This window comes from Protobothrops mucrosquamatus, unplaced genomic scaffold (genome assembly GCF_001527695.2).
Source record: "Protobothrops mucrosquamatus isolate PMUCROS unplaced genomic scaffold, P.Mucros_1.0 scaffold41, whole genome shotgun sequence".
Taxonomy (NCBI): Eukaryota; Metazoa; Chordata; class Lepidosauria; order Squamata; family Viperidae; genus Protobothrops; species Protobothrops mucrosquamatus.
This window is the reverse complement of record NW_015386423.1, coordinates 157,917-175,266: the sequence shown is the minus strand read 5'-3', so window position 1 is coordinate 175,266 and position 17,350 is coordinate 157,917. Positions and strand designations below refer to the sequence as shown.

The following is a 17,350-nucleotide window of genomic DNA, read 5'->3' as shown; positions in this document are numbered from 1 at the left end:
TGGATCCATATCTCCTGGATGGGTCCTTTACTAGAAGATCTGGAACTGCCACATGGAAGGAAGTGAGGTTTCCTTTGTCTTCCATGGGATGACTACCGGTGTCCAATCACAACAGGCGCTGCACTTGTGCCCTTGAGGGTGCAAAACTCTGTATCTCTCAGATGCAATCCCTGCATTGCTAAACACCCACCCTTGATACACACCCATAGACCCAGACCCACAGGCACGCGCACACACACACACACCCCTTCCCCAGCAGAAAGGCGGCCCATGTTCTCTCTCTCTCTTTGTAGTGTTTGCAAAATCTTGCCAGTGTCTGCAGAGCCACAACAGAGCCAGCCCTGATGCCGGGTGGGAACGTGGGGCAGAGCACAAGAGGAGGGAGGGGGGCAGGCAGGGGGAGCCGAGAAGGGACTCAAGGCTCTTCCTCCCTTCCCTTCCCTTCCCCTCCCACTCCGTCCCTACCTTCTTTTTGAAAAACATAATTTATCTGTGTATTATCAAGAAATCCAGACACTTTAATCAGTGAGCTATGAAGTCAGTATTTCCATTCTTATCTCATGGAGGAGTGGAAATGGAGGAGATCGGCAGCTCCCAGCCGGCCGGTGGTGGGGAATGTTAATGGGGGAAGGGGCTGAGCGATTGGCTACTGAGCGCTGCTAATCTCCCCCATTATCAAAGCCTTATCAATGCACCCATCAGTGGTGCGGTAATGGGCAGTTCAACTTTCCGCATTATCATATCCGCTGAAACCGGCACGGGAGAGCGAGGGAGAAGAGAGGGGCCTTGGCTGGGGAGAGGAGCGCCAGGGGCTCCTTCCAGCTGCCCAAGACAGGCAGGCAGACAGACGGAGGGAAGGGAGGAAAAGAGGGGCGAAGGGGACCAGGGCTGGGGGGGGGGAGCTGTGCCGGAAGGAGAACCCGATGAGTCAAGCCAGACGCAGGGCCAAGCAAAGGAACAGGTTTGCCTGGACATTTGCTTGTTGTCTCCTGGGCTGGGCCATTTCCTTTTCCTGCATGGCCCCAAAGCCAGAGGTCGGTTTTCTTTGGAGCGTGGCTGGTTTGTAAAGACAAGGGAGACGTCTCCAATCAGCTGGCTGGCTGTTTCAGGGGATCCCATGGAGGCCAAACTGTTGCTGGCCCTTGGAACTGGGGGCCCTCCAGAGAGCCCCGCTCTTGTTTCTCCCTATGACCCCACTAGGAAGCTTCCCCCTTAGCCAGTCATCTTCCTTGCTGTGGTCAACTTGGTGCTATTTAACCCCGGTGGACCTCAGAGGCCACCTGGTTGAGGACCCTGCAAGCTGAACTCCAACATCTCCAGTACTTCAGGGGTGGAAAGCAGACTTGGGGTATCCCTTCCCCCCAACTCCTGGAGATTCCAAATAAGGCGAGAGACCTATTCACTCCTCCGAACAGCTAAACCAGGCAGAGAAAGAGCTTGCTCAGATCTTTCAGATCTGGAGAGGGAGGTCAACAAAGTTAAGATAATGGCTGCAACTGTCCACCTGGAGCAGCCCTGCCCCCTGTGCAGCTCTCATTGCATGCTGTGGCCGCCATCTTGACTTTTTGGACTGGCTGTGCGTCTGAAAAAACATTCCCCCCTTGGGGCTAATTCAAGGGAGGCAGAGTGATAGAATCCCGTCTCGCAACACAACCTTCTGACCAGTGGTGGGATTCAAATATGTGAACAACCAATTCTCTGTCTGGATGTCGCTTCTGGAAGTTCGTTCTGGGCCTGGGCAACCAAAAATTAGCTACCGGTTCTGCCGAACTGGTGTGAACCGGCTGAATCCCACCACTGCTTCTAATGCCTCCCCTCTGCTTTGTACATTGGAGAGTTTTCAGCCGATACAACTCCCTTCCCAGACAGGTCCCTGGATGAGAAGGCAGGGAAAGGACTGCCGGTCTCTGGGGCCTACTCCATCTTTGTCTGTTGACAGCAGTGACCCAAGCCGCCAGGGCAGACTTACGCCAGTGACACCTTCACCAGGCCAGGCTGACTGGCCAGTGCTGGGACACCACTGGATGACCATCCCTCTCTCCCTCGCCTCCTCTTGCTTGGACACAGGAAAGAGACCCCCCCTTCTCTCCACCCTCCCCAAGCTTGCTGAGCAGGGTGCTGCCTGTGGGCTCGTGGGAGCAGTTCCTTTGCCCCATCTTTTCCCCAGAGGGATCTCCAGGAGCCTGTACAACAGAGAAGGCAGGAAGAAAGCAACCACAGCCACAACAACCAAGGGACCACACAAAAGAACAGCATTATTAAAAAGGAACAAGTGGCAAGCACACTTGAGAAATAACCGTGGGTCCTGCGGTATCATCTAAACATTTTGCCTACCCATCTTTATTTCCTAGGGCATTTTCATGCAGAAAGAGTTGTTTTGCAATTTGCTGCTGCTGTCTAACCAAGATATTTCTCTGGAAGAAGATTCAAAGGAATCAGTGGAGGAGATCCTGGATAAGGTGGCACTAACTGAGTCATGGAGTTTGCAGGTGGGGTGGGGTCTGGGGTCCCACAGAACATTTTGTCTGGAGGGAGAAACAGCCTCCCACATCATCCAGTGAAGCTTGGCCTACAGAAACATCGAGAACTTTTGCCAGCCTCACAGCCAACCAATCGGCTTCCTTCTTTAACAGAGAGGCTGAAGGAAGTCTTCAGATGACCAAAGCCAGACCAATATTGGGGGCAGGAAGAAAAGACACCCAATTCTGCCATTCTTGGGGCCCTTAAGCAGCCCTTCCTCTTGTTCTGAACTTGCTAGATCCTGCTTTAACTGAGTAGTATAAAAAAGGTGGCTTATACCAAGTTAGATTAGCTCCTTCCTTTCAGTATTTGGCTGGGCTGAAGAGCAGCAACAGGTCCAAAATCTCCCAGAGCAATTCGGCTGCACCCCTAATCGCAGCACCCTCCCTTTCCACACCACACTGACTCCTAAAATCCTGACGCTGGCTGCTAAACCTAACTGCCTGTGCAGGGCGTTCATCCCAGCCACTTAATTCTGCAGCAGTAACAGGCTTTTGCGTCTCCGGCCGATGATCAGCAGTAGCATCCCGACACTGATATTTCTGCACTAGCTCACCTCTACTCTGCTCCCAAGTCAAAAAACATGTTCACATGCTCGGATAAGCCAGAGGTCTTCATCATTTTTGAGCGCCGGGTTCAGATTTGGCTTTTGAGCTGGCTGCCACCCCCAAAAAGCTAACAGGACAAGAGGAAACTTATTCTGACCTCTTTCTAATTGCATTCAGATGCAAATTAAATCAGTATTCACTTCTATAACGCTGCAGGACTTTGGGGCAGATTGTTGAGGTGCATGCAAGCTTTCTCAGCATCGTGCAACATCCTGGCTTGATTTCTAAATGAAGATTTGATTAACTCTGAATATCCCATAACTGGCCAGGTTCAGACGAGATGCTAAGCCAGCTGTAAATCCAGCCCTTTGCATGACGCAACGAACGCAGTTGCAGGCAGCCTCTGCAGCCTGTTCACCCACTGAGGTATCCAGTCTCACAAAAGGGATGCTTTGGCCGATGCACACCCACGCCCGACTTTGGCTAAGTCCCAGATTTTTTTTGGGGGGGGGAGGGAGAAAATGTGCTAGCTTTCATAATAAGCAATCATCAGGGCAATAGTCGGAGAGATTATTAACAAATTAAAGGCATTTCCTTCTGCGCTGGCAAATCAGAAATGTCACCCAAACTCGTTGATGTGAGAAGGGAGGAGATAACAGATATTTTGGAGAGGAGGGAGGGAGAGGGAGGAGGAAGAGGCAGTGGGCTTATCTGGGATGACTCAGAAACATTCATTCCTTAACCCTATTCCAGCCAAGGTCAATAGCTGCATTCCTCTCTCTGTTTCATCCTTTCCCCAAAACACGTTGCTACAGAACAATGAAGAGTCATCTTTTTTCTTCCTCTCCCAAGTGTCCCAAAGGTGCTTTTTCAGGAGGCAACTGGACTTTCTTGTTTTCCTTTGAAGACGTTTTGCTTCTCATCCCAGAAGCTTCTTCAGCTCTGGCTGGATGGTGGGGAAGGGGAGGACTTATATTCCTTGCAGACAGCTGGTCATTTGCATAGAAGAGGCCATCTATGTCAAAACTGAACAGCCCTCCCTCAACAGAGGGGGAGGGATATGACATCACCTATCTCCAGTCTATGACAGGGGTCCCCAACCTTGGCAACTTTAAGACTTGTGGACTTCAACTCCCAGAATTCCTCAGTCAACAAACCTGAGCAAAGCTGGCTGAGGAATTCTGGAAGTTGAAGTCCAGAAGTCATAAAGTTGCCAAGGTTGAGGACCCCTGGTCTACGACACAATCCTTTCAGCAGTTCCAAGAAGGCTCCACTTCCTTTTGCACCACTCAGGTGACCCTGAGGACACAGACAAACCTCCAAGTGGCCTCAATGACTCTAAAAGAAGGCAAATGACCAGCTGTCTGAAAGGAATATAAATCCTTCCATTCCCCACCATCCAGTCAGAGCTGAAGAAGCTTCTTGGATGAGAAGCGAAACGTCTTCAAAGAAAAACAAAGAAAGTCCAGTGGCCTCCTGAAAAAGCACCTGTGGGACAACCTGGAGGACTGAGAATCTCCATAGCCATTTTACTCCAAATGGCCAGTCTGGACAGCTGGGTTTCTGTTCAACCTGGGAAATTTTGCCACACCATCGCAGAAAGGAACATTCCCATGTCACAGCACAATGGCTGTCCTCACATATGGTGGAAAGCCATAGCATGGTTGGTCTGGCCCTGGTTCTATATGGGAAGCCAGCTATTGTGGCACTTTCAACAACTACTGTTACAACAGATTGTGGCTCAGTGGATGTGGGAATCGGCTTAGTGAATGTGGGAATCGAGAGTCTTATGGGAAGGTCTAGTGAACCCATTTCTAGAGCTGTTGCAAGAGCTCTGAAGTTATTCAGATCAAGGGCTGATCAGCCCAGCTTTGGCCAACCAGAGGCATGTGGAGGCTCACCAACATGGATGGGGAGATCCTGTCCTCTTTCCCTGTGGTCTTCCAAGTCCATAGGCTGGTATTCAGAGAGGAAACACAGCCACCAACAGTAGAAACACTATGGGGACCTGATCCTCCATGCATTTCTCCAGCCCCTTAAAAAAAATCACCACCATTTCTGAATTTCTGCACATCCAACTGGAATGGACAACCTTGATTTGTAGCTTTAGGAGTAAGAAAGGTTTCCAGAATTTGCATGAGTTCAAGTCTATGGAGTCATGGGACTTCCTGATCCCTTTTAGCTTCGTTAAAGGGGAGATACTTTAGTCTCCTAAACTTTTAGTTGGCATTATCTTCACCTTGCCTTCATGGCCTCCACTGGGAAGGGACCAAGTTGTAGGCAGGATCTTTTCAAGATGCCTGCTAGCATTATGGGGAATGCTGTGCCCAGGGAGGAAACCCATAAGAAATTGTGCAGGACCAGCATCCTATGGCTATGTGGGGGCTCTTCCACTGCTCAAAGAGGAATCAAGAGATGGGATTCTTCCTTGAGACCCAAATCAAAGCACTGGTCCAGTCATGCCACCATTCCAGAGACAACAGAAGGGCCATCTGTCCCTCCAGGTGAGCACGGTTGAGACCCCCCTGTTGAGCATCTCCAAAGATAAGATCTAGGGGATGGAACTGCCTGTCACCGGGACTGTAGTTCTGTTTAGGAGGGGGCTTAAAAAACCATGCATTGGCCTAGGCCGTGAGTGCTCAGCCTTATTGTTTCCATAATCACCATTATACTGTAGATGTTTTAATATATTAAAATAAACTACCAGCAGCCTTAAACCTTAATAATAAAGTACAGTTGGCTCATTGTGTCAGCTTTCCCCAAACCCTGAAAACCAAGTTACTCCAGAGAGCTCCTGGTGAATCAAAAGAGGTCCAGTTCAAATTATTTTAATGCTGTTTATGACTTCAGTATTTCACATATTCTTCCTCTTACTCTGAATGTCTTCTTCAGACTTATTTGTCCTTTCCTGATCTTCTGTTTTGTTTTTTTTGTTTTTTTAAGCTGCCAGCTGCCCACATTCATTTTGGAATTGGTTAGCCTTAGAAATTTCTTTTATAAACACTCATATTACTTGCAATTCCTGCACCATTGAGACTGTGGTGATAGGAAGGAAGGAAGAAAGGAGAGGGAGGGAGGGAGGAAGGATATAAATATTCTAAATCAATATAAATTTAAACATAAATTTATAGGGGGTCCCCTCAAGAGGTACTCACCAACCTAAAGGTGACCAGCCCTACCCGTCTCTTTCCTTCACTGATAATATACATCACTCACTTTGAATTCAGGAATCTGCTCTTCTTCTGCTTTGCAAGCAGGAAATACAATACTCTTTATTCACTCCTCCACACAAAAGATGCGTTTTCAACCAGCCTCTCCTCCAACCACTGGTCACCAGGCCTCCCTCCCTCAGAGAGAGAGACCCCCTACCCTGCCACCTTCTTGCCTTAAGAACAGCCCACAAAGCAAAAAGTTTACACCGGCAAGCCAGGAATCACATATGTGCATTAATTAATCGGACGATCAGAGGTGGCTTGGTATCAGGGTTTCTGATAGGGTTGCTGAAATTGGGCTTGTTGGAACTTAGTGACTGGCCTCTACTCTTGGAAGACTAGCAGGCAGAATTGTGACAATCTGTAATTCAGGAAAATGTGGTTGCGAGCTAAACTTTGCAGTACGCTGTGTGAATGAGTTGAAAAAACTGCCAGTTAGGAAATCTGCCAGCTAATCTATGCAGCGTTCTTTGCCAACGCTCTCTCAGAAAATGGAGACTCAGATCTGCTTTAATGGGCAGGCACATTGCTTCTAATGTGGCAATCACAGACTAGTTCAAATAGTGTACACACACACACACACAGATTCAAATTCAACTTTCCGGCCTGCACTTATTGCTTTGTGACAGGCTTCCGGCTCAGGTCAAAAAGGACATGAAAACACGAGGTAAACATCTGGATTTCAAACCCCAGTTGCAAGTTATGAGCATGAATCACTGGAAACTTCTTGCATGAAACTTCCAGTAGATATTCCCAAAATGCCATGTGATTTTATTTTGACACACTCTGAGATTGGCAAAGAGATTCTGACCAGTGCCAGGATGAGACTCCACTGGGAGAAGCAAAAATGTAAATATCCAACTTTCTTTGCCTCTCACTACATACAAAAACGTCCTCCTGGATCGCTTACCGTTTTAGGGATGTGTCAAACGGGGATCCCAGTTGGAAAGAGTCGGCTTGGCCAGGCTTCAGGGCTCCCCAATGACCCAACTGGCTCTTGCCCCCAAATACCCCCAAGGGGCTTCATCCCTAGAGGAGCGCTGGTTGGCCAAGGCTTCAGTGCCGGGCCAGACCCACCAGAAGATGCAAGATAACCATCAGGTTTCTGCTTTGGTACAATCCGTGCTTCTTCCTGAAGCTCTTACACCTCGCCTACCACGGCCCAAAGGATTAGGCTGCTCCCTAGGTGGCCGGTGACTCAGAAGCAGGGGAAGGGAGGGTTCTCACCGACCGAAACACGGGCACATCCGACGCAGCCCTCACCAGCTGGGCATCCTGCAAACGTGTGCTATACAATTCCTGTCTGGCAGAGAAACGCTTGGAAGGCAGGGTCCAGGCCAGGCACAGTTTTGTATACAGGTATAACTTCGACTTACAGCCACTCATTCAGTGACCGTTCAAAGTTACAACATCACTGAAAAAAGTGACTCATGACCGCTGCGGCACCCTGATGGTCACGTGATCAAAATTCGGACATTTGGCAACTGGTTCCTATTTATGACGGTCGCAGTGTCCCCGGGGGGTGGGAGGTCGTGTGATCGCCTTTTGCGACTTTCTGACCAGCAAAATCAGTGGAGAAGCTGGATTTACATAATAATTGCAGTGATTCGCTTAACAACGGTGGCCAGAAAGGTTGTAAAATGGAGCAAAATTCAGTTGTCTTGCTTAGCAATGGAAACTTTGGGCTCAGTTATGGTTATAAGTCGAGGACCATCTGCATACTGCTGCTGGTAACCGGTGCCCCCCCCAAGCACAGTTTCCCACCAGCTCACTTGGAAAACCAAGGCACTATCGCGAGTCAGCCTGACGGGGTACTGAGGACGCCTGCTCCAATTTTAGAAGCCAAAGGGGGAGAAGAGGGATCTGGACAGGGTTCCCAAGGGACGGGCGTTTCACAGTCAGCCTTGTGTGGGCAGCTGGACCCAGCCACGTGCCAAATAACAAAACATGCAAGAGTTATTTATTAAGAACAAACCAGATCACTCACGGCGACCTGTGAAATTTGGCTTGCTGGCTTTGTGTCTTCCCACGTTTTCTAAGGAGGCTTCTTACACTGCTGCAAGCTGGAGCCAGATCCTCTCTCTCTCTCTCTCTCTCTGCCGCTCCAAACCACGCAGCCCTAATTGTAAACATTCCATTGCCCAACCTGGAAGCAACCACATCTGAACTCTCGAGGCACCTCTGGTGCCAGGAAGCTGCTAAAGGGCAGGACCTCCTCGTCATTCTGCAGGACAAGTTCTGCTGCCGGGCAGGCCAGCAGCAACAGTGTGGCCGTGCCAACAGCTCCCACTCCATTCCAGGCTAATGGCTACAAAGAAAAGCCAGGGACAGGCTGGTCAGAGCACCACAGGAGAGGCTGAAACCTCCACCCTGAAACACCTTCTGTGCTCTTTGGGTTTTATTGCTTGCTGGAAGAGAAAGAAGGTACAGAGGAATCCTTCCCAGGGCGGAGGAAGAAAGCTGTAGAATCAAGGGCTGGCTACCAATCAATTGGCTGGGAGACCTCCCTTCGTGTAGGCAGCCTACCTCCCAGTTGTAGGAGAGCCACAACAGGGAAAGACTCCTGGTCTCAGGTCTGGATGATTAGGACCAGAAGACTGACAAAGAGCTGGAGAAGCCTAAAGGTTGCGGAGCAGCCAACGGAGACTGAAGATAGGAAGATACTTCCAACATTCAGCCATCATCCACTTCTCATAGTTTTTGCTTTGACCACTGCAGGAAACAGGATAGGATGATTCCCTTCCAACTCTACAAATTTTTAATCCAACCTGCAAGAGTGTTTGTCTTCCTCCCCAGCTTGCATCAGTTGTGCTCCTTCCCATTGCTGCCAACTGAGGTTGTGGCCTCCCAAACAGCAGAAACAGCAGTAAAGTTGTATTAGTCTGAACACCTCAGAAACCAAGAAGTGACCTCATTCTGACAAATGAAAGCCAGCTCCTCCTACTCATGAAACATAAAGGACAGGTATTCCAGGGGAGAGGACATAGAGTGTTCTTCTGGTTCCAGAATAGTGTTCTTCTTGTGATGGGTGTGTACGGCTCACCCAGTTCTCTTGAGTAATTTCTAACACTGGAAAAGTTAGAAGAGCTGAAGAGGACAGCCAGCAGCAAGGAGGATGACCTCAGTAAGAAGGACAATAGGGATGCTGTTGGAAGACCTGATGGTCAAGGTTGGAGACAGATCTTCAAAAAGTCTAGCTATGTGGTTGCTAAGTCAACCAAATAGTGATCTATCGATCTATCTATCTATCTATCTATCTATCTATCTATCTATCTATCTATCTATCTATCTATCTATCTATCTATCTATCTATCTATCTATCTATCTATCCATCCATCCATCCATCCATCCATCCATCCATCCATCCATCCATCCATCCATCCACCCACCCACCCACCCACCCACATACACAATTTGTACTTGTGCATGCACATCCATATGCATAAGAGGATTCAACCTACATCCAAATGCTACAGCCCAGAAACAGGGTTTTATCGCTTTATCTGCCTTTTGGGAGAATCAGAATGAAACATTCCTTCCAGTCCACAGGCAGAAAACATAATGCAAGAATAAGGAGACCAACCCCTTTTTAAAGATTCACACACATTTAACAAGCCTCCATCCATTTAGGGAATAAGCCCATAAGGCAGAAAGGCTTGCTGGTTTTCTATTTAAAAAGGATTTATAAAACCCAATAAACCAGAACATCTACAAGTGGCTTTCCATCTGCAGATGCAAATCCATTCTACCTCCTCATTTTGTTCTATGTTAGGAACAAGGTCTTGTCAGATCCAACAGATGATTAGAAAGCCTTCACAACCTCCCAGGTCGGGCAAGGAAATCTGCAGATTCTCAAAGCCTCCAATCCTCATCCCTTCCAAATTCCACTTTGCTGGAGGAGGGATTTCTACCAGCAGGTCTAGTATGGTCCCTTGGCTTAGTCACCTTGGACACAATTTGCCACTGCAAGCCTACTCTTGAGCCTCAGGACCGTAAGTTCACCAACAAAAATGCCCCGTTTTTAAAGCTGTCATTTGGGCAGCTCAGCTCCAGCCCACCACCAGCCTCAAAACATTGGGAAGCTGGTCCTTCGTGTGCCCTCGTCAGTGGGGTGTCCTCCAGTCTGCATTAGTCTTGCAAGATGCTGAGACTGCTGACAAAGCCTCAACTTCCTTGTAGGTCCTTTGCCGAAGGAAGCTGTGAAGTCAGCACTCAGTGCAGGAAAAACAGCCGGCTCCACAAAGCCGGAGCAGCCACCCACCCCACTGTGTATTAATTAGCACCTCATTACTGCCATCAATACTATGGGCTAAATTCACACTTTCAGACATAAATGTGAGCCGAAGAGACGCAGGGAAACATTCCTGTGTTTATCGCCTGGGGGGAAAAAAGAGCCACTTGCTTACCAACCAGTTCCTTTCTCCCCATCCTTGAACCCCACTCGCTTGACCCCCTAAAAAAGGATGCTAGCTATTTGCACAAAATTATTTGCTATGCAACATCCCATGCTGTAAAGAACATGCTGCGGTCAACAAAGAGAGTCACAAACATTACGACACAAAAACACTCCAACTTCCCACGGCAGGCCAGAAACCAAAATAGAAAGGAAGGGTTGTAAGCTAAAAACAGCTGCTGGATTGGTTATTTGCAAAAAGAAAAGACAAACACTCCATGCAAAACAAACATATTCCCTCGCAAAGAAGCACAAAGCCCTTTCGGGGCAGGGTGGCTGAGAACCACCAAGGGAGCAAACAAGGTTCTAGGTTGGGAGCCAGCTCAGCTCCGGGACATACATGTGCTGCCTTAGAATGGGGTGTCCTGGGCATGGACAGAGTGTATTCCACGGTCATAAAACAAGGGCAGTGTGCCACCCTGTACTAGAACCAATTCTGATGCCAACTTCTGTAGCCCTGGTAGACTTGGGGCAACTTTTATACACATATATTTGTGTGTGCCTGTGCATAATCTCCTTCTGAGTTCATTTCAGTTATTTCGAGGATTAAAGAAAAGACAGGGAGGAGCTGGCTTTGGAGGATTATAAGCTTGTTTATAATATTGCTTAAAACGGTCATTTTGCAGCAAAGTCTTTGGAATATATTAATTCATAGTGTGTGCAACTCAATGGTTCTAATCCAGGGGTCTGTCTCCAAACTTGGCAACTAAGACCTGTGCACTTCAACTCCCAGAATTCCTCAGCCCACTTTAGGAGGAGGACAAACATTCCAGGTGTTATTTCCTTATTTAACAGAGCAAAGCCAAAAAGATCCGGGAGGGCCCGGTAAGTCCAAACTCAGGAGCTGCTCTGGAGCGCTTCCCGGGTTTGCAGACATGGGCAAAAAGTTTCTCAGGCCACAACTGAGGCCAGTGCCAGGCTAAGTGGGCGCTTTGCCCCTCTTATTGAGCACTGGACTTTTTGCACAAGTCCAGGAGGAGCTCCACACCCACAATGAATATCTAGAGGTGAGTTCAAATCAAGCCAGACAGAGTTTGAGCCAGTCCAGAAGCAGCCAGGCACAGATCTCTGGTTGCCCATCCTGCTGGCTGGAGCGCACTGCCAACCCTGGATGTTGGGGGGGGGGGGAGGGGGGATAGCCCTCTTTTTAATGTTTATGTAATATTTATTATAAAGACACATTTGCTACACTTAGCAGAACCACTGATTAGGATCTAAAAGCTTACTTTGAACCAAGTCACATCTGGGGCTGATAAACAGACCCAGGGAGGGCAAGAGCCTTTAAAAAAGAATATTTTTATATCTCTCTATCTATTTCAGAGGGAGCATAAGGAAAGCCCCCCCTCCATCCGATCATTAAAATGCCTGCATTAATCACATTGGCAATGGAACAAATTGCCATGCCCCCCCATCCTCCCCCCCCCCCGCTCTCCTTCCCAGGTTCTGTTCTTGCAGCCGACCAATCCTTCTGCCATCTGTTTGGCGGCGATAAAGCGCCTTTTATCTGACTCTGCCATCTTTATCAGGGGGAGAGATCAAGAACTCAGCTTATCAGCACCTCCAATCTCTTCGGCAGAAAGCGACAGCGGAAGGGAGGGGGCCGAAAGTGGGGGAGGGGGGAGAGAGAGAAGTTCTACTGAACTCCAATGCATCCATTTTTTCACCCCACCCACCTAGCCAAATTGGGGTGCCCATTGTGGTGTGCAAAGAAAACACCCTGCAAGCACGTGCGCACACACACAGATACCCCCTCCCCAAGCACAGCCCCCCCAAGTGCAAGCAGATCGCCCTCTAGGCTTTATCAGCACCCCCCCTTGAAGAGCCCAGGACCGACTCTTGCCGCCCGCATCCTCATTTCCCTCCTCTGCCCACACGCCCATGTTTGAAGTTAATAAATGTAACCGGCTATCTCTGCTGAGAATCAGCTCCTGGCCCTTTTTTTATTTTTTATTTTTTTCTACTATTATCAGCTGTCCACATCTATCAAGCAGCAGAACAAAAGAGCCTGGAGAGGAGGGGAGAGCGAAGGAAACAAAACAAATATTGCCAGATGCGTCCTGATGCTGTTCTGAAGCTTTTCCTCCAAAGGGAGCAAAAACTTGATCAGGAAGGAGAAGAAAGAGAAGACAGAGGATTAACAGGAAGGGGGGGGCAGCTCTCCTATTTAAGGCGACAATTATTGGGCAGATGGCAGCAATTCCTCTCTTCTTTCTCCCGCCCAAAAGCCAAGGTATCAAATTGCCAGGGCAAAACTGCAGGGGGAGGGGCCTTAAAAATCAAAAACACCAAAAATCCTCCTAAGGGGATGTTTTGGTCCCTCCATCCAAGGTGGCACCACCATCCTCTTCCAGTTGCCACCAGCCTTTAATGCTACAACTCAACTCTTTCCAGCCCTGGAGGAAGCAGCAGTCCGAGTCAAGAGTGGCCAAACTGCTAGTGGGCATCCTGCCCCTTGGATTACCTGCAGCACAGGAGGGCCCGTGTGTGTGTGTGTGTGTGTGTGTGTGTGTGTGTGTGTGTGTGTAAAGTCACCAAATTGGCCCCACTGACCTCCAAGCAAGTTAACATGGCTAACCACCAGCATATGGGCAACAGCTTCCCATTCTGTCCACACAAGTCATGGAAGAAATTAGCCAGGAAGCTTCTTTTGGTCACGATTTGTGAGACCCTCTTCCCATATTCCAGAAATAAGTGGGGGGATCTTTGTGCCCAGATCAGGATGGAGCCCTTTTCTTGGGAGAGCCTGGCATGGGCAGAATGATGGGCCCAGAAGGTCCTCAGGAGAGGGAAAACCAGGCAGGGGGCTCATGAAGCCCTTCAACTCTCCCAGGGCGAGGGATTAGCCGTCCCAATCTCCACCCAGCCTTGAGGAAGGAGGCGGCAGGGATGGGCCCGAGGGAGAAGCAGGAAAAAAGGTCACAGGAAGATGCTTCTTGAGGTCTCAGTACCTTTTTAGTACCCTCTGGACTAATCCACCTGGGACTTCCAGAGGTTTGGAAGGATACCTTCCATTCTCCATGGCCACTGCTCTCACTGAAAGGTCCCACAGGTGACGTAGGAGAGATCATGAGGTGTTTGGGAATCCAATCAGGGTGCAGCCTAATCTCAGGGGGCCAGCCGACATCCTCCATTCTACTTTCTCTATAACTCTCTCTCAACTCCCCAGAAAGAGAGGAGGAGGAGGAGGAGGAGGAGGAGGGGTGCCCCAAGCAGATGGGTAAGGCTGTGGGCTCATGTGAGCAGCTGCTCGAAGAAGATGCTACGGGTCACATGTCCTTCAAGCTCCAGGTTCTTGGACCAGGTCTCCAATGTCTTGAATAATAATTTGCCAGCCAGGTGAGCTTTAGCCAAATGGGAGACCGCACTCATTTCAGGAACCTGCCCCGAATCCCCACAATCCACAAGAGTTGCACTCCCTCTATGAGACCCGCAGGAGAGCTTGATCAATCTTGCAGCTGTTAGTCCCAACACAAAATTCTTGATTTAACCAGCCCCTCACAGCCAGGCTGAGCTGATCTTCCTCCTGGTTCATTTATTTATTTCCAGGTCTAGGGTTTCCCCCATTTCAAATTCAGGACTGGGCAGCTAATCCACAATCACTGCATGAGCTCTGCTGCACATCTGGATCCCAAAGTCCATCTATAAGGCCTTGCAAAAAGCCGGCAGGTTTGGGGCCACTCTGATATTTGGAGGGATGGGGTTCTCAAGAGTGGGTGGGTACCAGAGGAGAAGAGGGGTTCTACCCCACTCCAAAAGATGGAACCCAGCGCAGGGGTCTCCTGCCAGATCTGATGGGAGCAGGCAGGCCCTCAAATAACCTGGTCCCGTGCCCCTTTCCCTTGAAAGCACCCCAAACCGGTGAGTTAGTTCTAGAAGCTGAAGATTTATTATTTATTCACTATTAAGTTTATATGCCACACATCTCATTTTCTGGATGGCTTACAGCTACTAAACAGCAATATATGAAAACAATTACAAATATAGGAACAATTAAAATTACGCAGGAACTAAATATAAAGACGCTATTTGAAGACCCCTGCTTCTAGGGAGAATCTTTCTTACTGAACTTCCACGGAGAGAAGATTGGGGGGGGGTGTCTTGACTGGGGAGTCTTAGGACAGGGTTGATTCTCCTATGCTCCATTAGACTTAATTTTGGAAGGAGGCTCCGGGTCACATGGCAACATCTGCCTGGCCTTCTGAGATTTACTCTTCCAGGAAGGACCAAAATTAGGGCTGGTTGGATGCTCCCCATGGAGACCCTGGTCAAGGGCCAAAAGCTCTTTTCAAAGCCTAGGTCCTAGGAGGTGGCCGGGACAAGGGCGGAAGTCTTCTCCATGGGTGATCACCAAGAGATAAATATTTTTATCTCAAGGGGGGGGCTGCTGTGAATTGTCCCAGGACAGGCAGACGTGATCATCTCTAAAGGGAAGGGCCAGGAAGATATTTATCCTGGAATCCGGTGTTTTCGGACAACGGGCACAATCCCTCCAAGGACAAACAAACAGCTGCCTATCTCGCCAGCCATCCAATATAAAATGGCACCAACTCACGGGTTAAATATAGTCCAGCAGCCGATCCTTATCTAATCAGCTTTGGCCCATCACAGACTTCCTCCCTCTGAAAACGATCTCCCATTCTTTCAACATTATCAGCATCTCACATCCAGCACCGGGCAAGGGGGGGGGGAGCCTCGGCCAAACCGAAGCACAGCCAGGAAGCCCGCAAAGCAACTCAGCAGCTCTGAGCCGAGGAGACCCAGATGACCTCCTCCGGGCCTTTGGCCAAAACAAGGAAGGGGCAGCTGCTCTTTTACTCTGATGGACACAAGAAACACAAACAAGCAAAATGAGAACTCCCCTTCCCAAACTCTCTCCCCCTCTCCTCTGCGTGCATTTTCCTGCTTTGCATTTCCCAGGAAGGGGCCCCGGAGCCAGAGGTCGTCCCCCCCCGCATTCCCCCCACTGGTTTGGGCTACCCCTCTCTGGCCCCCAATCCCAGTCCTTGGTCTTTCTCCCTTCCAGAAAGCGGCTGGATAAGGCAGAGGCTGGGAGCCCAGAACTGCCTGGCTCAACAAAGGGCCCGATCCATCTTCGGATCCCCCTCTGCCCCCTCCCTCGGAAGCGGAGGTGGCCAGGCAGGGCTGGCTAGGAAGGGCTGCCAGTTAATGTGGCTGGGAGGAAGCTAACAACTCTTGCTGGGCAAAGCAGATTTGAAAGGGGAAAGAGGAAGAGAGGTGGGTCGAAAGAGGGGAGCAGCACAAGACCTGCTGGGAAGGAAGGACTGAGACCCCAGGAGGAGCCAGGGTCTTCTGCTGCTCCAGATCCTCAGAGTCTTCGGTGTCTTACACCAATGCAAACCCCCCCCCCCCAATCCAAAGCAGCCAGTAACACCTTCTCCAACTCATTCAGTTAAAAGGCAGAAGCTTTCTTGAGCTGAAGGGGTTGATTCACATCCCCAACAACTTCCAACTCGCCAGGGGGGGAGAGAAGGGGAGAGAAACCAATCCCCAAAGCATCAAACATCAGCCGTGGGGATTATTTTGGTGCTACTCACACCCTTAGCTCAATTATGGTTTGTTATGCCGGGTTCATGGAAAGTCGAAAGCAAACACCTTGCAGCTGAGTGTGCGACATCTGAATCAGGTCAGCCTTGACATACGGAATCACCCAACATCTTAGCATAATACCTGTTCTGCAAACATACATTAACCTACTACGTGGTTCAGCGTACGGTGGACATTCAGAAAAGTGGGTGAGATTGTGGTTAAGGTAACCCTCTGCAAACTCTTTCTTCGGGGACTCCAGTCAGGGTTAAACCCAGAAATTCTCAGGTGTCCATCAACTCCAGGACTGAACTACCAGGAAGAAGGTGCTTAGGCCTGACAGCAGCATAAACAAAGGAGCTTATTATGTATTATTAAATTTATACGTCAACAAATAAACCAGCCTTTCCTCTGGTTTAGAGTCCTGCCACTTCCCCCACCCTGTATGACAGAAGATGCCCTCTGTTAGGGGGTTACCTTTACTGTGCCCCCCACCCCAATATCTCATCTTAATCCACTGAGAACAATCCACTAGATCTACCTGATTACACAAATCTGGCTCAGGGCAGAGAATCATTTCATTATCAGCCCAGGGAAGGAAGAAGCAAGGAATATTGCAAGAACAGCCAGAGATCCAGAAAACAATTAATGGAATCCAAATGGGGTGGGGATGGAGGACAAGAAGAACTTTCATCCAATTTTTTGAAGAAGAAGAAAAAAAAGTTTGCCTGGATCTTATCTTTGGAACAAATCACCTGAGCAGGCAAACAGGTAGATGCGGCTTAGAATGGCAATTATTTCCCCTGGTGAAGATAAAAGCGCATTATCACCGGGGTGGGGGTGAACTGCACTATCCAGAGATCTCAATCGGCCTTATCAATGTGGAGATCTGTTCAGGAAGGAAAGAGAGAGAAAGAGAGAGAGAGAGGGAGGGACGTGAAAAGCAGACAAACCTGCCAGTGGAAAAGTTTTTCTGGTTGATACTAAAAGGCACCGCCACCCCGTCCTCCCCCCCCCCCGCTTCCTCCGCAGCCCCCTCTACCTGCTTTCCCACAGCAGAAACTCCGGGTCAG

General features: G+C 49.2%; 1 protein-coding gene across 1 annotated transcript in view; it reads right to left on the bottom strand.

The window, feature by feature from the left end:
- Positions 1 to 13,864, bottom strand: part of ZFPM1 (zinc finger protein, FOG family member 1) — a 64,483-nt gene extending 50,619 nt beyond the window's left edge. Inside the window, exons 1-3 of the mRNA XM_015811394.1 lie at positions 13,739 to 13,864; positions 12,194 to 12,250; positions 8,441 to 8,588 (exon numbers count right to left, since the gene is read on the bottom strand). Coding sequence (XP_015666880.1) covers positions 8,441 to 8,588; positions 12,194 to 12,250; positions 13,739 to 13,864 — 331 coding nt within the window. The remainder of the gene's footprint in view (positions 1 to 8,440; positions 8,589 to 12,193; positions 12,251 to 13,738) is intronic.
- Positions 13,865 to 17,350: the final 3,486 nt, after the last annotated feature.